Genomic DNA, 26,200 nt, shown 5'->3' with positions numbered 1-26,200 from the left:
CAGCAGAGACCACAAAAACATATCATTTACACTCATCAGGCTGGCAAAAATGATTACGTTTGATAATAGCAAGAATTGTTGAGGAATAGGAGCAGGGGAATTTCTATGTATTCCTGGGCTGAGTGCACACTGGTACAACCACTGTGCAGAGCAATATGTGTATTTCATAAAGGTGAAGATGTGATTATCTATGACACAGCTATTTTACTCCCAACTGTATATATCCCAGAGAAACTCTTATGCAAGACACAAGTCAAAGAATATTCATAGCATATTGCTATGAAATAAAAGACTGTAAATATAGGCAGCTTCAGTAATAATATTTGAAAAGGTTCACTCCTCGGTGATCGGTACCTAGGTATCATTCATACAATTGTTCGTAATGTTAGAATGGCATGTGAAATATTGCAAACTGGTAACAGATAAATCCAACTACTTTTAGAACTTCTGGCATCATGTACTTAAGAGTGGGTGGAGACAGGTAGAGATCAAGCCTCGGGGCCACACCTGAGGACCTTGACAAGTTTCTTCACAAAAACTTGCTTACTCCCATTAACTCAAGAAGTGAGCTGCCCTCGACTAAATGTCTGCATACTCTTTCTCTTTCTGCAAGCCCACCTTCACCCTGTCCCTTTGCAGCCATGACTGATAAAATAACCCTGACCTCAGGGCTCTGCTTTCACAGACAACAGCACTGAGGAAGGCAGGGACCCTCTCTGTGAATGAAATCTACCCACTTTTCTTCAAGTCAACATGATGTCACATTTATGTTTATTAACTTTTAATGAGGCAATATTACCTATCAGAAGACCCCAAGAATTAGTGCTTTTACAACAGGTAATTGATGAAACACTTTGTGTTTCAACTTTATTGCTTTGCATATTCCATGAAGTTTTTTTTTTATTTTTATGAAGTTGTAGAAGAAATAATTACTTCAAAAGTCAAAGTGTTGTGTAACTATATAAATAAGTAATGGCATATTACATGTAGGTTGGATCAAAAGTTATCTCAGGAAGGTTAAGAGCCCTGTCCTCATCATGCTAAAGGCCCCCTTACCAGAGAAAGTCTTACACAGAACTAGGATGTGTGATATGATTTGACTGCAGGTACCCACCCAAATATCATGGTGAACTGTAATTCCCAATGTTGGTGGAGGAACCTGGTGGGAGGTGACTGAATCATGGGAGCGGGCTTCCCCCTTGCTGTTCTCGTGGTAGTGAATGACTTCTCATGAGATTTGATGGTTTAAAAGTCTGTGGCACGTCCCTCATCGCTCTCATTCTCTCTTGCTGCCATGTGAAGAAGGTGCCTGCTTCCCTTTCACCTTCCACCATGATTGTAAGTTTCCTGAGGCCTCCTGGTCATGCTTCCTGGTAAGCCTGCATAACTGTGAGTCAGTTAAACCTCTTTTCTTCATAAATTACCCAGTCTCAGGTAGTTCTTTATAGCAATGTGAGAATGGACTAATACAATGTGCATATTGCTGTGGGAAGTACAGGATCAAAGAACATTCTAAAGATCCCAGAAGAATCATGTCTAATGTATGACTCTTTTTTATTACTGTAAGATAAAGGAAGCTGGGGCACCTGCTCCTAGTGCCAACGTTCCTCTTTGCTCAGTGCTCCTTTGTCATGGTGCCAGCCCTGAAAAGTGTGATTGCACCTAGATCCAGCAGGAAGTTCACCACTGTCTAGATTGGGTGCCCTTGGAAATAATGAGAACTATAAAAAATAAAACAGTTATTTGGGACCAGAATGTTTTCAAAAAAGCTTCCAATGAGAGCTCATGTCAATTTCAGCTAAACAGCTTCAAAGCCTGTCACATATTTCTGTGCACTGGAGGAGATGTGTTCTCACAGTCCTTTCAAATTCTGATGAGCTCTCTAGACATTTGTTTCAAAATATCTCTAGTTTTTCCTAATTGTTTCAGCAGTGGCTCATAGAGAGGTCTTTTTACAAGTCTTTGTGTTTCAAAATATTTATTTCTTGGAAAAAGATTTATTTTCTTGTGGGAATCTAAGTGCTTGTTAGAAAAGAATGACATAGTTCCATATTTTACTTGTACAACTTTGCCATACTGGTCAATCAGGAGATGGTTCCTTTGACATTCAATCAGAGCTCTTTGATTAAATTATTGCTATTCTTAGAAAGACTAGAGTTGATTCATTTCACAATGACTGATGGTTCCTTTCGGAATCAGTATTTATCTCATGAACAGGACCCCCTTACTTTTTAATATTTTTAACTCAGTTTTAGTACTACTAGGACCTAATACAGTTCACAATTACTGGAAAACATTTTAAAATTTAATAAGAGCAGCAAATCTTATGTCAGAGATTTGACTACGAAAAGAACTTGATGCTTCTCTAGGAAAGTAAAGTAGGATTTTCAAATACACAAAATCGTGAAGAAGCCCGGGCAAAGAGTTCTTTGATATGACACCAAAAGTACGATCCACAAAAGAAAAAACAGACTTCATTAACATTTGTTAATTTAGTTAATTAAATTTCAGAAAGTGAAAATACATGCTAAGGGCTAAAAAATTTTTGCAAGTCACACACCTGGGTAAAAGACTTGCATCTAAAATACATAAAGGACTCTTATAACTCAATGTAAAAATAGCCAATTAAAATATGGGTAAAAGAGCTGAACAGACATTTCTCCAATGAAGATATATGAATGTTCCATAAGCACAAGAAAAGATGCTTGACATAGTCATCAGAGAAATGTAAATGAAAACCCCAATGAGATGCCACCTTCACATGCTCTAGGATGGCTATAAACCAGCAAACAGATAATACCAAGTGTTGAGAATGTGGAGAAAGTGGAACACTCTTACACTGCACATAGTAAAATGGTTCGGTCACACTGAAAGGTAATCTGGCAGTTCCTCAATAGGTTAAACATAGAGTTATCATAAGACCCAGCAATTCCTCCTAGGTATAGACCACAGAGACATTAAAAAAAAAAAAAAGAAACAGAGAAAAAAAGAAAAAAACATCATTCCTTTATGGAAAGGTTCTACTTACTGAGGTTCCACTTGAGGCCTGTGGTTGTAACCTGCGTACAAGGCTGTCCAACAGGAATAAGGCCGCACCAATTACCCTCCATTCCAGTGTCTACATGCAATCTGTGCTTTCCCTGAAGGAGAGAAGAAATGATCATTAAGAAGGGGAAAAGAGAAGGGATGTTAATGTGCACTGAAGACCAGGGCAGGATGCGTCTATGACCCTTACATGGCTTATCATACTTAACCCTCACAAAAAATGTTTGCAATATGTGCTGAATAATTCTAGGAACTTTCACCCTACTTAATCCTAACAACAACTTTACAAAGTATCTGATATCTTATTGTTAATTATGTCTCACCTATGAAAAAACTGAAGCTTGCAGAGATAACATAGGACCACACAGATAAGGATTCCTACCTATACCTGCCAATTCCAGAGACCAAACTAGCAGCAATGGGACTGTGGGTTTGAAACCTATCCTAAATGAAAGGTGCCACACAAAGAGAAACATACATAGAGAGCTGCTTCTCAGCAGCCATTACAATGTATTCTGCTTTTTTTAAAATTTTTTTTTCAAGATGGGGAGTCTCACTCCCAGGTGAGTGAGACTCACTCATCATCTTGCCCAGGCTGGAGTGCAATGGTGCAATCTCGGCTCACTGCAACCTCTGCTGCCAGGGTTCAAGCAATTCTCCTGCCTCCTGAGTAGCTGGGACCACAGGCGGGCACCACCACACCCAGCTAATTTTTATATTTTTAGTAGAGATGGGATTTTACCACATTGGCCAGGCTGGTCTCGAACTCCTGACCTCAAGTGATCCACCTGCCTCGGCCTCCCAAAGTGCTGGGATTGCAGGCATGAGCCACGACTCCTGGCCTTGCTTTTTAAAAAAAAAAAAAAAAAAAAAAAAAAAAGTTTTTATTTTCTTTTAGGTAAGAGCTGCCTTTATTCCTTTGTATAGAATTTCCCCCCAAGTTGATTTGTATTGAATAGCTTGCCACACAAATTTGAGATTTGTTTCTTTCTACCATTCTCCATTATATAAATAATTCTCTCTGAAGATAGATATACTAAACATAACACAAATGACCATCCCTAGATGCCAAACCTAGCACGCTTTTAAAACAAATGCTCAAAAAAAAAAAAAAAAAAAAAAAAAAAAAAAAAAAAAAAAGCAAATGCTCAAAGAGGTAACAAAACCTTCTTTCTAATAGAAGGAGTTGATGAGGCCAGGTGTGGTGGCTCACACCTGTAATCCTAACACTTTGGAAGGTCAAGGTGGGCAGATCACCTGAAGTCAGGAGTTCAAGACCAGCCTGGCCAACATGGTGAAACCCTGTCTCTATAAAAATACAAAACTTAGCTGGGTGTGATGGAGGGTGCCTGTAATCCAAGCTACTCGGGAGACTGTGGTGGAAGAATTGCTTGAACCCGGGAGGCAGAGGTTGCAGTGAGCCGAGATCGTGCCGTTGCACTCCAGCCTGGGCGACAGAGCAATACTCTGTCTCAAAAAAAAAAAAAAAAAAAAAAAAAAAAAAAAAAGCTGATGAAACAGATGTTTTAGAAATTCGGATTTCCTTAGTATTACATTGGCTTCAGCAGAGAAGGAACAGGAATTGGTGATGACTTATCATACAGGTGGATCGCCACCCAGTTTCCTGTTGAAGGGCAGTACTCTTAGGGTTCCCATCAGAAAATACAGCAATTTCAGAAGGGTTATGGGTAACCTGTAGCATTCTGGACATTGAGTGGCAGAGAGTGGAGGGCTCAAGAGAGCACCAGCAGAACAAGGAAAGGAAGGTACACCTTGTCCAGATCTCTGTGCTTCTGTGTCTGATAACAGTGTTTCTGACAACGAGACCTGTTGTTAGAATGCGGCTTCTCCATCACTCATCAAAGAGGAATTCCTGTGTTCTTGGGCTGTCTTCTTTTCAGTGTGTTACAGTTAGTTCTTGTCTCTTAATTGACGACTTTCTTTCCTTGGTTTGTGGCCTGCTTAATGGTTTGGCGGTGCCTAGCTGAATATGTTAGCATGTTTGGTGCTCCTAGGTGACTTCCATTAAGAATGGCGAAGCAAAGAAGGAAGTGTTTTTCAACTTGTGATATTAGCTCCCTAAGAGAATATTCTTCAACTTGTATCATATAATGCAAAGGAAACAGCACATATACATGTTAAGTTTTATTCTCCCAGGGAGAGGAGGGCTGTTATAAAATCCAATGATTTAAATGACACAGTAGTAAGCATGCTATATATTCATTGCCTTCCTCATTATTTTAAGAATCAACAGACCTTAAAATTTTCAGTCTGGGAATAAACTCATTTGTGGACTTGAGAAGTCACAGATAGGCCTTAGCCCACAATCAACCACATTTTCTCTTGTTCCAGAAAGGTGCTTAGCCATATGTGAATGGTCTTTGTGTTTATAAACATGCGAATACAGTTTTTATGGTTAAATGAGAGCAATGTTTTGCTTTCTTCCTGTATCTTCAAATCTATGTGACATCTTTTGAAAATGAACAACTGTATAAAGGAATTTTTGTTCATTCCCCAGATTTCCTAATTCATGCTAGCCTATATGTGATTTGACACAGGCAGGCATACAGGCTGACATTAAAGAACTTCCCTAAGGATTTATGCCATTACTGGAGACTAGAGGCACATGAACTCATCATTTACTTCCATCTTCTCCCATGAATTATTTCACAGGTTCCTGCTCTGGCCTCTTTTCTGAACCAAGATAACTCTTTGAAGTCAAAGGCAGTCCTATATAGTAAAGAAAGAACAAAAATCAATCACAGTCGGTTGCTTTTCCAATTGTGGTTATTTCAACACATCTAACAACCTTAATAAGTAAGAAATTGTAATTTAGGGAAAGGTAACAAAGATGTTGCTTGGTATGTGTGCTGGAAAGCAAACTTATGATCATGTTAAAGACAGACAGCATAATAGTATTACTTTCCCTAGACTGTCATGTCAAGGTAGAACAAAATACACACAAATAGATAGCTATGAAGGGGTGAGAAATTGCTGTCCCTTTGTTTTGTATTATACCCCTACTTTTCAAAGGACAAAACATAACTGAGAGAAAAGATTAAAGCTGATTCTAGATTTTGCCTCTGAAAAATACCAAACATTGACTGGGCATGGGAGCTCATGTCTGTAATCCCAGCAATTTAGGAGGCTGAGGTGGGAGGATCACTTGAGCCTAGGAGTTGGAGACAAGCTCGGACAACATAGTGAAACCATGTCTCTACAAAAAAAAAAAGAAAGAAAGAAAGAAAAAATCCAGAAAAATACCAGAGAGATATCTGAATTCTGTTTACATACCCACATCCTTAAATTCAATAACTATGCCAAGTTTTATGCTAAGATATTTCAGTGTGGATATCACAAACTATACAGCAAATTAACAAGATCATTCACAAAGCACTGAACACAGAAAGAACATAAACGCATTAGATTTAGTGTAAAAAATTCAAGGAGAAGATGCCAATGCTAGTTTATAAAGTGGCCATGCATTCATCAAGTTGTTGTTAATGCTGAACCTACACTCGGAGGCTAATGGCAGCCACAATTAGTGACACACAGTTAGACCCTGTATTGCTGGAGATGGATTAAACACAAGGCCAGTCTCTGGTAGCTCCTCTTTTGTTAGCTGGTCCAGGTATTTTAAAAATTTATCAACAAACACTGCAGGAAATTAAATAGCCTGCAGGAAAGAAGAGTAAAAGAAGCAGACAGAAGATATTTAGCAGGAAAAAAAGGTTACTTCTCCTATACAACAGACTTTTGTGCTGGTGTATTTTCATACTGTGACTGCTCACATAGCTGAAAGTAGACACAAGATAAAGGGTCTCTCCAGTGAACTTGTAGTTATAAAACTTCAGAGTCTTATATGTTTTCTTTGATTCTGCTCCACAAATGTAGAATTCAAAATAAAAGTGCATTGGGTTTATTTGAAATAGCCTGTATCAAATTAATGTTGCATGTATATATATTAAATTGAGGGTTTTTTCCTTTGAAAAAGCATTAATATCTACGGACAGCTTTTAGAATTTCAAATCGTGTTAGAACATGTTCTAAAGTGCTTTCTATAGAATATTACTCCAGGGTCAAATACAGATTGGAAGAATCACTTTGTCAGTTCACCTCTTGGAAACCACGATGGATGCCAGCATGTTAGACGTTCTAGGTAGTTTGCAGCAAAAACAAGTAAACAGAAACCCTGTTTACCTGAATAAGTGTTTTCCAAATTTACTTCACCACAGAACCTCCCTCTGCTGCTCAAATATCATCTCGTAATTTCCCATGGAAACTTCATTTCATGAAATCGACTTAGGAAAACGTTGATTTGGAATAATATTTTTCACACAGCACCCAAAACGAGCATATTTTGGTTTAATATTTCCATAGTCAGAACATTTCAAGAATATGTTTTGAATTTAATAACTTCCATTTGATTTTTGTTTTAGAAGTTAGTCAATAACCTCCTGCTGAAATCACATACACGTTCTGACATGAGCTAGTTGTACTATTAAAGGGTTAATGACAATACTCAGCAGTTACCAAAAAAACAAAAACCTTATTAATGCTAGTTGGGTTAGTTTGTTTATTCAAAAGTCAAAAATATGTATGAAATGCCTACTATTGTTAGAGATGGTAAATTACTCTAATGACAGGCTAATTTACTTATCGATTGCCTCACATTGGATATTTCAAAATAAAACATGACATTGATGTCTCTGCTTTGTTATGACCTCTGCATGTATACCTTTTTTTTTTTTTTTTTTTTTTTTTTCCACAATGGATCATATCTTATCTTCACGCCTTTCTTTTATGCCAGTCAGAGAAAAACCCACTCTTGGCCTCTTCAAAAGATAAACATTTTAAATGATGACTTCTAGAGACATTATTTATCCCAGAAGTAAGCGTTACTGACAGCAGAAACAGGACAGGTTGCCTTGAAAGATATATTTTGAGTTAGAGTGATCTCAGAGTTTTCAAATTACTTTAGATAAACGCTTTTCTTAACATAGCATATGATCAGGATGCCCATGCTCTCCTGTCTGCTCCTATACCGTTTCTCCATCCTTAATCCAGAGAAACATCAAAGCAAAACGCAAGCTTTACTTTTTTAATGAAAACTTCCTATGTTTTCCAAATAACAAAGATGACTTCCTCCTGAATGCTACAATTTTAATTATTTACGCTATAAAATGTAGCACTTTGGTACTGCATTGCCTCCCTCAAATAGGTTCATATTGTATCCCTAAAAAGAATAAACTTTCTTTGAAGAACAAGAATCTAATTTTTTTTTTTTCTGTTGAACTTACAACACAGTGGAAGGAACATATGTATCAAAGAAATACCTGATTGTTTCATTGTTTAAAGAAAATGCATTGATGAAAAGGTGTCAATATGCTTCGAAAAATCTCTCAGTATCTGAGTAGATGAGGGAAGGTCCAGGTGAACTGAAAGGACTCAAGAGACACACCCAGTATTCTTTGTTAAGATCAAGCTTGCCCAATCCACGGCTCACGGGCTGCATGCAGCCCAGGACAGCTTTGAATGTCGCCCAATGCAAATTCGTAAACTTTCTTTAAACATTGTGAGATATTTTTGCTATTTTCTTAAAGCTCGTCAGCTGTGTTAGTGTTAGTGTATTTTATGTGTGGCCCAAGACAACTGTTCTTCTTCCAATGTGGCCCAGGGAAGCCAAAAAATTGGACGCCCCTGATCTAGATAATGTTTGCTTAATCAGATACTACAAGTAAACTGTACACACCCAATAATCATGAATACCCTGTCACTAGTGCTCGAAATACATTTAAAATGTAATTTTATGTGTTTAGGTAAAATGAGGACTACAATACTGCCTCCCCGAGTTATTTTCAGGGTTAAATAACACGTCGAAGGTGCCGAGAATAGCATTTCAAGCACTCATATTATACATGTTGATTTACTTTTCTCCCTTTATCAGGTCCTCCAGGTTTAATTTGAACCCACACTTTCTTTCCTTTCTGCTTTTTATTATTTTAAAAACCTGGCCACTTTGCTCCAGTAATTTTTAAAGAAAAAGAGTGATTAGCCTGCATAAGACTAAGATAAAATATTAGCAGAAAGAAGGGAAAAGAAAAACATTTTAACGTTATACCTCCATGACACATTAAGATATTTTTGTTTGTTTGTTTGAGTCAATGTCTCAATCTGTCGCCCCCACACTGGAGGGCAGTGGTGCGATCTCGGCTCACTGTAACCTCCACCTCCTGGGTTCAGGCAACTCTCTTGCCCCAGCCTCCTGAGTAGCTGGGATTACAGGTGCCCAGCACCACGCCGGGCTAATTTTTTTATTTTTAGTAGAGACGGCGTTTCACCATGTTGGCCAGGCTGGTCTCAAACTCCTGACCTCGTGATCCGCCCACCTTGGCCTCCCAAAGTGCTGGGATTACAGGCATGAACCATGGCACCCGGCTGACATTAAGATATCTTAAGGAGAGTAATGTCTCCAATTTGTCATACAGAAGCCCTAGTTTTTAGTAAATGAATTTTTAAATAAGAGCGTACCTCTTTTACTTTGTTCATCATTTTTTAAAAAAGTTATAAGAACTCCTTCTGAGGCCTAATATTTGGTCACTATACCCAACATGAAATTCTTCAAGTTATTTTTTGGAATTCTCACATGAATTTAGCCAAATACTGTGGCAACTCAATGTTATCTTTTTTTAAGTGCTAGTAATAATTTCAATAATATTTCATTCAGATTCTAAATATACTAACATATTTCCCACCTTTTCTCACAATTGTTAAAGAATTGATTGGAATCCTGGTACTGCAATACACATTTCAACTTTCTTCCTGTATTATTAACTGCTCCAACTTTCTTACTATAAAAGAGCTACCAAAGAGAGTCCCCTTCCATAGACAATCAGCTTCCCACAATTACTGTAAGCACAAACATTCCTTCTACCTGAACCCCCTACCTTTTGTCAGATGAGCTATTCATTAATCCCCATGTACTTCGCTTTGATGTGATCTCAGAAGCTACAAGTCATTAAGACTGGCAGGGGAATGGAGGATAAGGGGGGAGATGGTTCAACAGTAGGGAGAACTACCTGAAGGATCCTATTCATGAACAAATTCCAGGCAGCCTTTCTGCTAACTGAGAATGTAGTATTGCTGATGTTCAGCATGCTTAACTGCATGTTGGGTGTCTGGTGACTTTTTTCACTCATGTTCATAATACTCATGGGATACTGTTAGTGCTCCTGAAGAAAGCGTGGGGGGAAAGACAACAATTTTGCATTTATTTGTTTCGAAAACCAGCATGACTATCAAACTCTATAACCTGAAAGAAATAATGAGAAAGATCAAGTTAAAGAAAAAATGGGGAGAAAAATGAGTATCTTGGCCAGGCGTGGTAGCTCACGCCTGTAATCGCAGCACTTTGAGAGGCGGGCAGATCACCTGACATTAGGAGTTTGCAACCAGCCTGGCCAACATGGTGAAACCCCGTCTCTATTAAAAATACAAAAAAAAAAAAAAAAAAAATAGCCAGGCGTGGTGGCAGGTGCCTGTAATCTCAGCTACTCGGGAGGCTGAGGCAAGAGAATTGCTTGAACCCAGGAGGTGGAGGTTGCAGTGAGCCGAGATCGTGCCACTGCCCTCCAGCCTGGGGGACAAGGGCAAGACTTCTCCTTAAAAAAAAAAAAGACTATCTTAGTTTATTTGGGCAACTATAATAAAACACCACAAACGGGTAGCTTATAAACAACATAAATTTACTTCTCAAATTTCTGGACCCTGGGAAGTCCAAGATCCATATGCTGGCAGATTCAGTGTCTGGTTAGTACCTACTTGGTGGTTCATAGATGGCACCTTCTCAGTCTGTCCTCATGTGGCAAAACTGGCAAGGGGTCTCTCTCAGGCTTCCTTTAGAAGGGTACCCATCCCTTTCAAGGGTTCCATTCTCATGACCTAAGCATCTCCCAAAGACCCCATTTCCAAACGTGGAGTTTAGGATTTCAACATAGGAGTTTTATGGGGCGGGGGTCGGGGGGCGGGGGCGACACACAAACATTCAGATGATAGCAGTGAGGAAAGAATTTTTGAGTATTTGCTAGGTGCAAATATTCTGCTGGCCACTATAATTCTTATCACAACCTCGAGTGGTAGAATTACTGCTAAAATAAAGATTGCAGACTCAGGGCAGTAACGAACTTGTTCAAGATAACTAGTAACAGTAGGTGTGATATCCGAACCCAAGTATGCTGTGATTTTAAAGCCCATTTGTTTTTACTATGTCGTCATGTCTTTCTAGGCTCTAACTTTAAAAGCCAGTTCTCTCATTGCTTGCTTTTTCCCCATTCTTCCTTTTTGTTCCCTATATTCAATTTCCAAATTAAGCTTTTGCATGACCTTGCCTAAAATTTATCCTAAATAATAAATACTTGTACAGAGCATGAATGAATGAAGAAGTCAGTGCATGCCTTTCTTCTTTGACCTCATCCATGTATCTTCAATAGAATGTCCCATTCTCTTTATTTCCTATGTCATCATGTCTCCATTCATTTGGCTGTTGTGTGTTGGTGACTGAATATGGGGAGGATGCAGATAAGTCTATGTGAAAACCTATTCATGTTTTCAAAACATGCCTACTGGGCTTTCCAGAAGTTCACAAAGAATGGTTAAAGCAAAATCAGTAACTCGGCTATGAACAAGAAAACTGAGATACAAAAGTCATTTTTTTTTCTTTTTTTATTATACTTTAAGTTCTAGGGTACATGTGCATAACGTGCAGGTTTGTTACATATGTATATTTGTGCCATGTTAGTGTGCTGCACCCATCAACTCGTCAGCACCCATCAATTCATCATTTATATCATGTATAATTCCCCAATGCAATCCCTCCCCCCGCCCCCCTCCCCATGATAGGCCCCAGTGTGTGATGTTCCCCTTCCCGAGTCCAAGTGATCTCATTGTTCGGTTCCCACCTATGAGTGAGAACATGCGGTGTTTGGTTTTCTCTTCTTGTGATAGTTTGCTAAGAATGATGGTTTCCAGCTGCATCCATGTCCCTACAAAGGACGCAAACTCATCCTTTTTTATGGCTGCATAGTATTCCATGGTGTATATGTGCCACATTTTCTTAATCCAGTCTGTCACAGATGGACATTTGGGTTGATTCCAAGTCTTTGCTATTGTGAATAGTGCCGCAATAAACATACGTGTGCATGTGTCTTTGTAGTAGAATAATTTATAATCCTTTGGGTATATACCCAGTAGTGGGATGGCTGGGTCATATGGTACATCTAGTTCTAGATCCTTGAGGAATTGCCATACTGTTTTCCATAATGGTTGAACTAGTTTACAATCCCACCAACAGTGTAAAAGTGTTCCTAGTTCTCCACATCCTCTCCAACAACTGTTGTTTCCTGATTTTTTAATGATTGCCATTCTAACTGGTGTGAGATGGTATCTCATTGTGGTTTTGATTTGCATTTCTCTGATGGCGAGTGATGATGAGCATTTTTTCATGTGTCTGTTGGCTGTATGAATGTCTTCTTTTGAGAAATGTCTGTTCATATCCTTTCCCCACTTTTTGATGGGGTTGTTTGTTTTTTTCTTGTATATTTGTTTGAGTTCTTTGTAGATTCTGGATATTAGCCCTTTGTCAGATGAGTAGATTGCAAAAATGTTCTCCCATTCTGTAGGTTGCCTGTTCACTCTGATGGTAGTTTCCTTTGCTGTGCAGAAGCTCTTTAGTTTAATTAGATCCCAGGCTGGTTCAACATTCGCAAATCAATAAACATAATCCAGCATATAAACAGAACCAAAGTCAAGAACCACATGATTATCTCAATAGATGCAGAAAAGGCTTTTGACAAAATTCAACAGCTCTTCATGCTAAAAACGCTCAATAAATTTGGTATTGATGGAATGTACCTCAAAATAATAAGAGCTATTTATGACAAACCCACAGCTAATATCATACTGAATGGGCAAAAACTGGAAAAATTCCCTTTGAAAACTGGTACAAGACAGGGATGCCCTCTCTCACCACTCCTATTCAACATAGTGTTGGAAGTTCTGGCTAGGGCAATCAGGCAAGAGAAAGAAATCAAGGGTATTCAGTTAGGAAAAGAAGAAGTCAAATTGTCCCTGTTTGCAGATGACATGATTGTATATTTAGAAAACCCCATCGTCTCAGCCCAAAATCTCCTTAAGCTGATAAGCAACTTCAGCAAAGTCTCAGGATACAAAATTAATGTGCAAAAATCACAAGCATTCTTATACACCAGTAACAGACAAGCAGAGAGCCAAGTCAGGAATGAACTTCCATTCACAATTGCTTCAAAGAGAATAAAATACCTAGGAATCCAACTTACAAGGGATGTAAAGGACCTCTTCAAGGAGAACTACAAACCACTGCTCAGTGAAATCAAAGAGGACACAAACAAATGGAAGAACATACCATGCTCATGGGTAGGAAGAATCAATATCGTGAAAATGGCCATACTGCCCAAGGTTATTTATAGATTCAATGCCATCCCCATCAAGCTACCAATGAGTTTCTTCACAGAATTGGAAAAAACTGCTTTAAAGTTCATATGGAACCAAAAACGAGCCCGCATTGCCAAGACAATCCTAAGTCTTTTTTTTTTTTAATTCAGTACCATAAGGCAAGAAAAAACAGGACAATTGTGCTTCTCCCCTCCCCTGATCTTAGAAAATATTAATGAAAAGCAGGCAGGTTAATATTCAGATGGTACAAGTCCCAATACTCAGTTCAGATGCCACCTAATTCACTATCCTTTTCAGAATTCTTCACTGAACTTGTAAACCTGGGCAACTAGCATACCTTCTGCTCTCCACACACAGTTTCAAGTCTAATTCCCTTACCAGAAGATAAATGCCTCAAGGAGAGGAACAGATCTTTTTTATTAATTAATTAATTAATTTATTTATTTATTTAATTCTGAGATGGGTTCTGGCTACACTGATCAAGATGGCCTCAAACCCCTGGGCTCAAGTGATCCTCCAGCCTCAGCCTTCTGAGGAGCTGGAACTAGGGGCATAAGCCACTGCACCCAGCTTCACTGTGTATATATATTTACACACACACATATACACACACACACACGCATACCTGCATAGTATTAGGTACACAGTAGGAGTACAATAAATATTATCAAAAGGAAAACACTAAGCTTAGTAGTTTCCATATAATGACTCTTGATCTTCTTCATCTGCCATCTACCACCTCATTATCCCATTTATTTGTTCCCCTTTACATTAAGATTCCTGGAAAGGGTTGTCTAAATTCACTTTCTGCAATTTTTCTCCTCTATTCTGTCTTTCATATAGTTTGCATATTTGTCTCTGCCCAAATCTCATGTTGAATTGTAATCTCCAATGTTGGAGGTGGGGCCTGGTGGGAGGTGACTGGATCATCAAGTGACTGGATTTCTTTTGTTTTTTTTTTTGAGACGGAGTCTCGCTCTGTTGCCCAGGCTGGAGTGCAGTGGCCGGATATCAGCTCACTGCAAGCTCCGCCTCCCGGGTTTACGCCATTCTCCTGCCTCAGCCTCCCAAGTAGCTGGGACTACAGGCGCCCACCACCTCGCCCGGCTAATTTTTGTATTTTTTAGTAGAGGCGGGGTTTCACCGTGTTAGCCAGGATGGTCTCAATCTCCTGACCTTGTGATCCGCCCGTCTCGGCCTCCCAAAGTGCTGGGATTACAGGCTTGAGTGCCTGGCCAGGTGACTGGATTTCTCATGAATGGTTTAGCACCATCCCCTTGATGCTATTCTTGTGAGAGTGAGTTCTTGTGAGGTCTAGTCATTTATAAGTGTGTGACACCTCCCCCCACCCTCTTGCTTCTGCGTTTGCTGTGTAACGCACCTGCTCCCCCTGCACCTTCTGCCATGATTGGAAGCTTCCTGAGGCCTCCCCAGAAACAGATGCTGCCATGCTTCCTGTATAGCCTGCAGAACCTTGAGCCAATTAAACCTCTTCTTTTATAAATTACCCAGTCTCAGGGATTTCTTTATAGTGATGCAAGAACGACCTAATACTGTCTTAGATTCATACCAAATAAGCTTTTGTCCCCATCAGTCTTCCAAACTGGCTTTCACTGAGAAATCCAGTGACCTCCAAGCTGCTAAATTCAATGGTCAGTTATTAGTTTTCATTTGGGTTGACCTATCGGCAGTGTTTGCAATGGGTTCTCATTCTCTCTTTTTGATAAATTATCCTTACTTTGCTTCCAGAATACCACACTCTTTTGATTTTCCTCTTAACCCATGGATCTTTCACTGACTCCACCCCTTCTTTTCAAACTCTCAGTGATGGAGGGTCTCAGCTCCTTACTCTCAGCAAGATCTCCTCCCTCATCTGCCCATATTCACATTCGTGATCTCAATCATCTAGATGTTGTGGAATCCCAAATTTGCATCTCTAGCCCAGACTTCCCTCCCAAACTCTGCTTTTGCATGTCCAGTTGCCTATTTTACATATCTTGACCCTTTACCTCAAACCCATCCCATTCACAGCTTTTGATCTCAGTTGAGAGCTACTCTATCTTTCCAACTGCTTAGGCCAGAGGATTTCTTCTTTTCCCATACCCCACATCTAACCCCTAAAGAAATCTTATTGACCCTATTCTAAATAGTTTCAGAATTCCTATCACTTCCTACCACATCTCACAGTCTCATTCATTACCATCCTGTTCACTTTGCCATGATAAGGTCTCCTCTTGCCTCACTAGAGTTTGTTTCCAATCCAGCCATTGAAAATGACCGCTTTAAAAAGTAAATCAGACCCACCTACCTCCAGGTTGACCCCTTCCCTCAGGAGAAATACTCCCAGCTTTCAGAAAGCATTCCATTTTCTTTTTCTAACTCTTGAGAAGTCTGGGGATACTACAGATTCTGTCCATGGAGTCTGAGGAAAGCACTGTCATTGTTAGTTAATCCTTCTTTTGAACTTGCCTGGGTTAATCTACCCTGCATGCAGTATGACCATTAAGAGTAGGCCAGGCACAGCGGCTCACGCCTATAATCCCAGCACTTTGGGAGGCCAAGGCAGGCGGATCACCTGAGGTCAGGAGTTCGGGACCAGCCTGGTCAATATGGCAAAACATCGTCTCTACTAAAAATACAAAAATTAGCCGGGCATGGTGGCAGGCACCTGTAATCCCAGCTACTCGGGAGGCTGAGGCAGGAGAATCACTTGAACCCAGGAGACGGAGATTGCAGTGAGTGGAGATCGTGCCACTGCACTCTAGCCTGGGTGACAGAGCAAGACTCTGTCTCAGATGGATGGATGGATGGATGGATGGATGGATGGATGGATGGATGGATGGATAGATGGACGGGTGGGTGGATGGATGGATGGATGGATGGATGGATAGATAGACAGACAGAGTATTATAGGTGCTAGAGAAAGACTTCACGGACTTCAATGCCTTTCTATCGTGTCTAAGTTTCATTTTATTTAACTAGAAAACCAGAATAAAAATGTTGTTGTGGGAATTTAATGGCTTGAAACGCAAAGCCCTTAGAATAGTGCCTGCCAAAGAGTAAATGCTTAAAAAACATCTGCTATCATTATGTTTAGAAAACAAATGGATTAAATCACAGGTAACACAATTAATTACTTTTACTTTTAGAAAGTCAATGTACCTGCCTCTCATTTTAGGGATCTCGAATGTCGGGATACAGTTGTCTTCTGAAAGCAACTTGAGAAGTACATCATAACCTACAACCTACTGTGTTTGGGCAAAAATGTCAGAATAAATACTCCTTTCAAGTTATGTAGAATACAATCTTCATTGTTATAGTGGTCTTAATTTGATACCTCTTCTGTATCAGGTAAGAGACTTTGACATCAGAAATGTAAAAGCACGGATACTGGGGTGTGTGTATGTGTGTGTGTGTGTGTGTGTGTGTGTGTGTATGTGTGTGTTGGAGGGGAAATATATAGATTTTTATCCGTTAAGGTAAAATTGTGGTGTTTCTGAGAAAACTATGCCTTAATGCACCTAAGCTTTCCATTTTGGTGCTGGAAAAGATTATTGTAATGAGAGTACAATTAAGCATACTAGATGTGACACGTTGGGTTAGAATTAACAACTGGTATTAAGCAGCCTTTACACTTGTCATAAACCAAGCGCCCTTCAGGAGAACATGATCACCCCCAACCTGGACTTGACGCAACTACCCAGTCTTCTCCCCTCTCCTGTTCATATAGGTCTGTGTGTCTGTATTTGTCTACCACTCTCTTCACTATTTCTCTGTGGCAATCAAGTTCCAAAACAGCGCCCAGTGAACCTTGCCTTTTGGTATTTGTGCCCTTGCATTCCCTGCACTGAATAAGCTAACCTGTATGACCAGTAGGACATTGCAGAAGTGCAAGTGTGTTGTAACTTCTGAAGCTAGATTATTTAAAAAAAAAAAAAAAATACAGCTGCCCTCTTGCTTGCAATTAAAGATTACTTGCTCTGGGGGAAGCCAATCCTTATGTCATGAGGACACTCAAGCAGCCCTTTGGAAAGGCCCATGTTGAGAGGAATCCAACCTTACACCCATCGTCGCCACCAGCCGGTACCAACTTGTCAGCCGCATGGAATCTGATGCCTCACGCCAGGACAACCAAGCTATACAAGACCCTAAGCTTGAAACGTCCAGCCAAGCCCAAATTCCTGACCCACAGAGAAGCTTTGAAAGATAATAAATGTTTATTGTTGTGTTAAGCCACCAAGTTTTGGGGCAATCTGTTACACAGCAATAGATAACTACCATACTCTCAATCTTTTGCTGTCCCTCTCCAGATGGCTTTGTCTGCACCATTTTATCTTTGTATGCCCACTGCCTTTTTTCCTTCTCATTCCTTGTGCTCTTTCTGCTTTTTTAGGCCACTATAAAACAGAAAAATCATTTTTGGTGTTTTTTCTGTGTTTGTTCAAAAGAGTTTAAGCGTCCCTTTTAAAATGGTAAAAAATAAGTTTTCTTTCTTTATTTTTGTTTCTAAAATAAAAGAAAATGACCACTTTTCCCTCCTCTTCTCTCAGGGTTATCTGGACTGTTTTTTTTCCCCCCCTCCTTATCTTTATTTTCTCCTGGGCTATCAATCTGAGAAAGGTAATGGTGAAGTCAGAGAAAAAAGTTTCCTCAACAGTTATTTAATGAAGATGGAAACATAATCAGTAAAACAGAACACTTTAAGCTTAACAGCACTGTAAATGCCCAAACACACTGTACTGTATGTGATTACTGAAAAAGCCTACATCTGAGCATGAATGAGCCACATCTCATAATGGATTTGGCATACTGGGGAAAAAAGCATTAAAAATATTATACATTAACTATCTCCGTTCCTGTCCAAAAACCACTTATGCTGTGTTCATTCAAATAAATGGTAAAATGTGACCATATTGTTATACTGAATTTGATTGGCCCTTGTGAAGTTTACAAAATTGGATAGTGCACTTCCAGACACATTTCAAAAGCAACATGCAAAAAGCTGTTCTCTGTCCTGTGTTGTCTACTTTTCTTTTTAATACAATACAATTTTTTGTTTTAGTTTTGCAGTGATCAATTTTTGGTATCCTAGAAGCTCCACAATGATGAAAAAGAACAGGTCCTCACAACAAAGCAGAATTACCAACATATTTATGGCTTTATCATTTGACAGGGAAGGTCAAAGCTCTCAGAGTTCATTCATAACCCTGCACCGGCTTTCAATTCTTTGAAAATTGCTCCTTGATACCCGACTTCCCTGAAATCACAGAGAGTGGCAGCCACTCTCTTAAGGTATAAATCAGATTCTAAATAACTGATAGTGCTTTTTTCCTCTAGATAGGGACAAGAAAAGCACTGCATTTTCATTGCTGAACGCCAGTCCTTAGAAAAACCAGTGCACCAAGGATGCTTTTAGGGCTTAATTTCTAAAGTCATCTGTAAGAAACTGCCTCTGAGATTTTTTATTTTTTTAAAAAGGTCCTGCTCTTACGTGTCACTGGAATTTTAATAACCTCTCCTCTTTCATTCTCCAAATTCAAATTTAACACAAACTTAGTGACTGTTCAACACTATAAATTCTATGACAATGTAGTTGTTCCATACTTAAGAAGATGTGGATAATTCTGGCTCAGTGTAATATCAGCTGATGACACAATGGCAAGTGAAAATAGGCACATTTATGCATATGCAACTAACTATTCAGAAAAAAGTAAAATTAAGGACAAATAAAATAAGCCAGGAAAAAATCTTGTGAGTTTTCTTCCTCTATGAGATATCAGGAATTGTTGCAGGGTCCATTAAGAAGTAGGTCATGGGAAATCTTTATTCTAATAATTAGTAACATTATTTAAAAATATTTGGCATCTGGCAGCTCAGTCTTGGTAGCTGGACATTTCTTCTGAAATGTATTGACATGCCTGGTGAACAGTCTGAAAGCCACACAATGTGAAAAATAGGAATCTTCAATCTGCTGCCATGTTTTCAACTCATGAATTATCAATACACCCTTTAAAAAAATAATGAAATGCTGCCTTTTCATTTAGCTGTTTATCTGAATAAAATTAACATAATCATATTAAGGTTCATCCAGATGTCTTTTATCACAAAATACTGGCATTTGATTTCAGTTGCTATATTTAAGTTTCAATTCATAATTGGTTGGCATCAAACAGTACCAAGAGAATCAGCATCATTGTAGTGAAAATCGGCATAGACTCTGACATTTGGCTACCCGGGAACAAATTCTATTCTGCCACTTATTGGCTGTGTGACTTTGGACAGTAAAATTAATCTCTCTGTGTCTCAATTCCTTCATTTTCAAAATTGAAGTAATGACATCTGTCATGGCTAATAACTGAGATGGTTTTAACATGAGAACAAGCACTTGCATCAATTCAAAAGGCAGTAGTTGTCACAACATGTGATATGAATGGAAGTTCACTGTACAGCACTATACACGTGCTGTTGTAAGGCATACACGATAGAGAACTTCAATGAGTGGGTATGAACGGAACTAAATTCAGTGAGTGTCCTTGGAAGTCTGTAAAGGAACCCATCTCCTGCAGGGTATCAAAAGCTGAGGATCAGGTCTAGGACTTAATTATAGGTAGCAGAGCTCCCTTGAAGGTTGAATTCTCAGCATATTCTTTTTCCCAAGTCTGCTACATCAAGCTCAGGGAACTAACTGGGAAGGAGTAGGACCCAGAAAAACAACATAGGAACATCTGAGTTCAAGAACTCAAAAAACTTTGCATTGCTTGATTCATCTGAAATCTACAGATTTCAGAAGTGGCTCTTTCCTCCCAGTTAGAGGCTAGCACTCCACTTTGCCTTGAGATTATTTAGAACCTCTGCCTTATATGGGAACATGTCACCCTTCCAGATTTACCCCTCTTCTCCCCTCCTGGCCACCAGTTCAATAACAAAGGTGAAGGTCCAACATAACCCAGCCACGAAAGGGCTGACACTGCTGAGGGAAGAAGGGACTACATTCCAGTAGAGCTGCAGGACCTAGTCAACTTGGTGTAATAAAAGGACTGGTCCCCAAAGATGCTGGATCAAACATGGTGAAACCTAAGGTAAGATAAGAGCTACTTTATGGATCATGAAGCACTTTGGCATGACAAAGAATGTACCACCCTACAGAGGACTCTAGTAGACAGTGGTAATAAAACTCCAGTTGGTTCTTGAAAGTTGGGAAGAAGTGGTGGTTTATAGTAAATGAAATTTAAACTTCTAGAATTTCAATGGCAAATGGCAAAGGATGGAAGGGATCCAAAGGCTCAGAGAAGTGAGCACACTAGAGTAGATATGCCACCCAAAGCCAAAGTCCATCAGTTAACTCTGTTCTGTGAGAAGCTGGAGGACAAAAGTGAGAAGGAATGAGCTAGTGAAAGGGATACCAGCATCCAAAAGAAGTCGTGTGGAAGCTGTCCTCTATAGACTAAGGCTGGTAGGAAAAGATGCAAATGGTAGGAGATGCTACACAGACCTGGGCTCCAGGAGAGCCACGGAGATGACAGGATCCTAAAATACAGACCAGATGATGGCCACTAACTGTCAAAAGCAGGGTAGGCTCAATTATCACAAAGAGTGACAAGACTAGTTATAGCCAGGAACACCTTAACCACAAAAAACTTTGGAGGTGGTTACTAGGACACAAAGTTCCAGGAGACAAGATAAATGGATTGCAACAGAAACACTGCTTCAGTTATATGATTAAAATAAATCAGTTAATAAAGTCATGACCTTTTGCCCAATGTCTGGCCATAAGCCAGTTCTCAGAAGTAGAAACCATTAACTGAAAGAGAGGATGAGTTCTCAGGAGGAAGGACTCTGTCCCCTCAGTTATATAACCGATGATTCCCTAGTCCTTCCCTAAAGAGATCCACAAGTGTTTACTGAGGTAACCATGAGAACCTCTGGGGTAACCACTGGGCAAAGGAGGACATCCAGACATTGCATGGAGATGAACCATCACTGCTGAATAAGAACCTGAGTTGACATTAAGACCCAGGGACCTGAAGCAACATCATGGCCCATTATCAAAGTAGGGGTAGATGGGGTAGGGAGAGTAACAAATGGAGTCCAGGACCTAGTCTGGCTCACAGTGAGCCCACTCAGTCCATGAACTGTCTGGTGCTTGACCATATGGTTAGAACGAACATACTCAATAGTTGGCAGAATTTCCACACTGGTTCCTTGGCCTGTGGGATAAAAGCTACTATAGTAAGGAAGGCCAAGTAGAAGTATCTGAAACTGTCACTCCTCTCTGTCCTCTTCATTAAGAAGATGATTTAAAAATAACATTGAATCCAGGGGAGAAAGACAGAGATCAGAGTCGCTCTGAAAGACTCCCTCACATCCTCATTTAATGCTTTACTCTGGTCTGCTACAAAAGTCAGAAAGATATGAGAGAATGACGAAATACTACAAACTCAACCAAGTAGTAGCCCCAGTTGTAGCCACTCTGCCAAATGTGGTATCTGCTAGAGAATATTAATACAGCTTTGTGGCAAAGGAGGCGAAGGTACATCCTAGACTCCCAGCAGTGGCCTGTAGTAGCCAATGTGAGGTACGATGTACACTGCTTCTAGGCCTTCCATGCACATGCCTTCATTTTTCTTTTTTTTTAAAACTGTGTGAAACAGATATGAACCCCGGCCAACTCTGGAAACTCTATGTTGATAATAGCAGAGGCTAAAACACTTTGGGTGCCTAAATGGCTGTGTGGACAAAAGTATCCCACTGAGCTGATCACTAGCATACAGTTGTCATGTGAACACAAAATATTCTTCTTTGGAATTTGAACAAGCAACAAGGGAGGGCTTAAAAATATGCAAATAGAGAATAGGGGATTACAACAAAGGGTTAACAGGAAAGATTTGAAAGCTGGTGTAAGAGTCACAATCACTGACTCATGAAAACCTTTGCTTTCATTCCATTCATTTGACTTGTAACCATGCAGGTAACAGTTTCATGTTGCCATGAAGTATTGATATATTTAGTAGCTTTGTTCTCTCTAATATTATTAGTTTATTCTAAAAAGAAAAGTATTTTTTTCCAATTTTCTTTTTTTTTTTTGAGATGGAGTCTTGCTCTGTCCCCCAGGCTGGAGTACAGTGGCATGATCTCAGCTCCCTCCAACCTCTGTGTCCCGGGTTCAAGTGATTTTCCTGTCTCAGCCTCCAGAGTAGCTGGGATTATAGGCGCCCACCACCCCACCTGGCTAATTTTTGTATTTTTCATAGAGATGGGGGTTTCACCATGTTAGCCAGGCTGGTCTTGAACTCCTGGCCAGGCGAGTCTCGAACTCCTGACCTCAGGTGATCCACCTGCCTTGACCTCCAAAAGTGTTAGGATTACGGGCATGAGCCTCCACGCCCGGCCTTTTTTCCCCCAAAGTTAATGTCATATTCTATAAAAGGGATTGTTTGGTATAGAACTGTAAAAGTTTGAATATAAGTAAATAAGGCTTTAGAAAGATATTCAAGGATTAGGAATACTGAAAACAGAACATGATTAGCCTCAACCCTTAGTGTAGGTCAAAATATAACTGAGAAATTAAGAAATAAACAAGTAAAGACAGAGACTATGTATCAGTGTTAGAAACAAGAAGATCCCTGAAATAATGGGCCTCTGTTGGTACAAGCGTGTTGTGACAACAAGCTCAGAGCTAGTCATTATTTCTTGATAAACAAACTTATAAGCCTGTTATCATAAATTATAAATTAATCTATACTGGCCAGGTGCAGTGGTTCATGCCTGTAATCCCAGAACTTTGGGAGGCCGAGGCAGGTGGATCACTTTAGGTCAGTAGTTCAAGACCAGCCTGGCCAACATGTTGAGCCCCATCTCTACTAAAAGTACAAAAGTTAGCTAGGTATGGTGGTGAGCACCTGTAATTCCGCTTACTCGGGAGGCTGAGGCAGGAGAATTGCTTGAACTGGGGAGGCGGAGGTTGCCGTGAGCCAAGATGGCACCACTGCACTCCAGCCTGAACAACAAAAGTGAAACTACATCTCAAAAAATAAATAAATGAAACAATAAATAAATTAATTAACCTATACTAATCCTGTACTCTGTCATTTAAAAAAACAAAAACAAAAACAAATAAACAAAACTTTTGTTAAATCTATCTTACTGAGAAGATCAAAAGATTTTCCATAACATAAAAGGTTGGCTTAAATTTTCAAGAAGTATTTATTTGTAAGTTCTAGGCCAGAATATGGTTGGGTTTTTTTGGTGTAGAAATCTTTTTTGTCACATAACACCATAACTGTTTCTCATTGAAAATCAACTTTACTTGATATAAGTTAACTTACTGTGACATCACTGACCTAATTTTAAATAATTCAAAATTCTGAACAAGACTGACACTTTCCTCCAAGTAAGAAACACAGGTAAAGGTATATTTCCTCTGTATTAGTCCACTTTCATGCTGCTGCTGAAGACATACCCAAGACTGGGTAAAAAAAAGAGGTTTAATTGGACTTACAGTTCCATATGGCTGGGGAGGCCTCAGAATCATGGTAGGAGGCAAAAGGCACTTCTTACATGGCAGTCACAAGAGAAAATGAGGAAGAAGCAAAAGTGGAAACCGCTGAGAAACTCATCAGATCTCGTGAGATTTATTCATTATCACGAGAATAGCACAAGAAAGGCCCAAATGATACAATTACCTCCCCCTGGGCCCCATAAAACATGTGGGAATTCTGGGAGATACAATTCAAGTTGAGACTTGGGTGGGGACGCAGCTCATCCTCCTTTTAAAATACACTTTCAAGTAAAATAATTAACAGATAACTTCACATCTCAATGCAGAATCTCAGTCAAATTCTAACTTTGATAGGAAAAAGTTACCTTTACTGAGAAATACAGTGCTGTTCCTTTACACATTGCTAGAGATTTACACTGAAATAGTCATTTACAGACTTGTTGAATTTTATTTTTTATATTTTAATCAAAATGTCTTATTTGGTAGTTCTACCCCAGAGTGAAACAGACTGAAACTCATAAACAAATTCATTGAGAGAAAGAGATAATTGCATATGTCATCCATTGCTCTTCAATTATTTTTGCCAAATTTTGTGAAGTCGTACTCTGAATACGGAGATTTTAGCAGTCCCGGTACGATCATTCCTGTGCCGCTTTATATAACCCATGTTCTTACAATGTGCAGGTTAAAACAAGGCCAATGGCCTCATTGCTGAATTAAGATTTTTATATTGTAGATGCCTGAAAGGAAAATGTGACATGAAATGGGCAGAATAATTCTAGGATTCCCTGGTTATAAACATACCTTGAAAGGCATTTGCCATTCAGCCACATCTTGTCTCTAACTATTAATCTAACCTTGGGTAGAGAACTAGACTTTTTGGTGCCTCTGACTTCAAGTATTTTAGCCACATCAGCAAAATCAACCCTCATGTGGAGGAGGATAAAAAGGGGAGTAGACAGACGACTCCTATCTTCAAGCATTCCCATCCCACTGGGAGGAATATCCCCAGCACAAGAATGAGCACATCAATTTTCCTAAAATCTGATACTATCAGACATTGGTTTCCTCTCACTCCTATCACGCTAATTCCTTCTTGACCATGAGCCCTCTGATTATAATTTGATTCTAACATGGTATGTCTCTTGGGAGGGGAGCAGTGAAAAAACATAGATAATATGGACCTCACATTTTCTTGATTCTGTGAGTTATTTTCTTATAAATTACCAACGTATTAATGAGAGCTCAAGCTACACACTATTTCAATTACTACCATAGATATATTTCACATTATGATGAGTGAAATTGGTTTTATAGTTTTCCATTTTTAAACAGGTGTGCTTGATGAGGATGGAGGCTTTGTTTTTCATCTTTAATTATTCTCTAATTTTGCCAGACAAGTCAATGGAAAACAAAAAAAAAGCAGAAGATGGGTTAAAACTTCTATGCATTGCTTTTACATGAAACACATTACTACAAATTCACCTCTGTCCATATTACCCAGGTTCAGCCTCGGTCCTCATCCTAAGACCAGTCTATACAGGGGTGTTAGGTCACTTTCCGAAAATCTCAAGGCTGTTGTGAAAACATAGAACAAATAAATGGGTATAGTACCTAGCGCATGAGAAAGAATAATCAACACCACCAAATTGCTGTTTGTCTTAAAAGCACCGGAATTTGAGTGCTTTTACATCCTAGCATCTCCATAAATGCCATAAATTCACAATTCACAGTTTGGGCATACTGTCCAGGTAGCAATTAAAATGTGAACGCTTATCTTCTGACTCTAAGTTGGACATCACAGTGGATATAAGAAGTTATTGGAAAAATATAATTTTGTGGTCATTTTACATTCTCAATGAATTTTAAATACTACTTAAAAATTAGCTGTTCAATTTTTTATAAACTTTGGATACTGGTGGAACAGGAGCTAGGTTTGCACATGCATCCAATAGAGATAAATTAGGATTCATTCTGAAGGGGTTGTCTTACCCAACTTTCTTTTTGTTAAGAAAAACAATCTGACATTAGAAAGTATAAAAGGAAAGTTTTAAAAACCAGGCAGTTTTTCCCCTATTAGTTTCTACTTATATTCATCTTCTGAAAGTTAAAGGATGACGCCTTATTAGCTTTGAGTATTAATAAACGACCTCATTCAATTTAAGCAAG

The 26,200-nt window shown here is 39.3% G+C and overlaps 1 protein-coding gene across 1 annotated transcript in view; it reads right to left on the bottom strand.

Annotated features, from left to right (window-relative positions):
- Positions 1-26,200, bottom strand: part of TPK1 (thiamin pyrophosphokinase 1) — a 407,155-nt gene that overhangs the window by 93,169 nt on the left and 287,786 nt on the right. The window contains exon 8 of the mRNA XM_030933176.1: positions 3,029-3,140. Within this exon, the coding sequence (XP_030789036.1) occupies positions 3,029-3,140 (112 nt within the window). The remainder of the gene's footprint in view (positions 1-3,028; positions 3,141-26,200) is intronic.

The sequence above is a fragment of the Rhinopithecus roxellana genome, chromosome 6 (assembly GCF_007565055.1).
Source record: "Rhinopithecus roxellana isolate Shanxi Qingling chromosome 6, ASM756505v1, whole genome shotgun sequence".
Classification (NCBI taxonomy): domain Eukaryota; kingdom Metazoa; phylum Chordata; class Mammalia; order Primates; family Cercopithecidae; genus Rhinopithecus; species Rhinopithecus roxellana.
The sequence above is the reverse complement of the archived record's forward strand: the minus strand, read 5'-3'. Positions and strand labels throughout refer to the sequence as shown.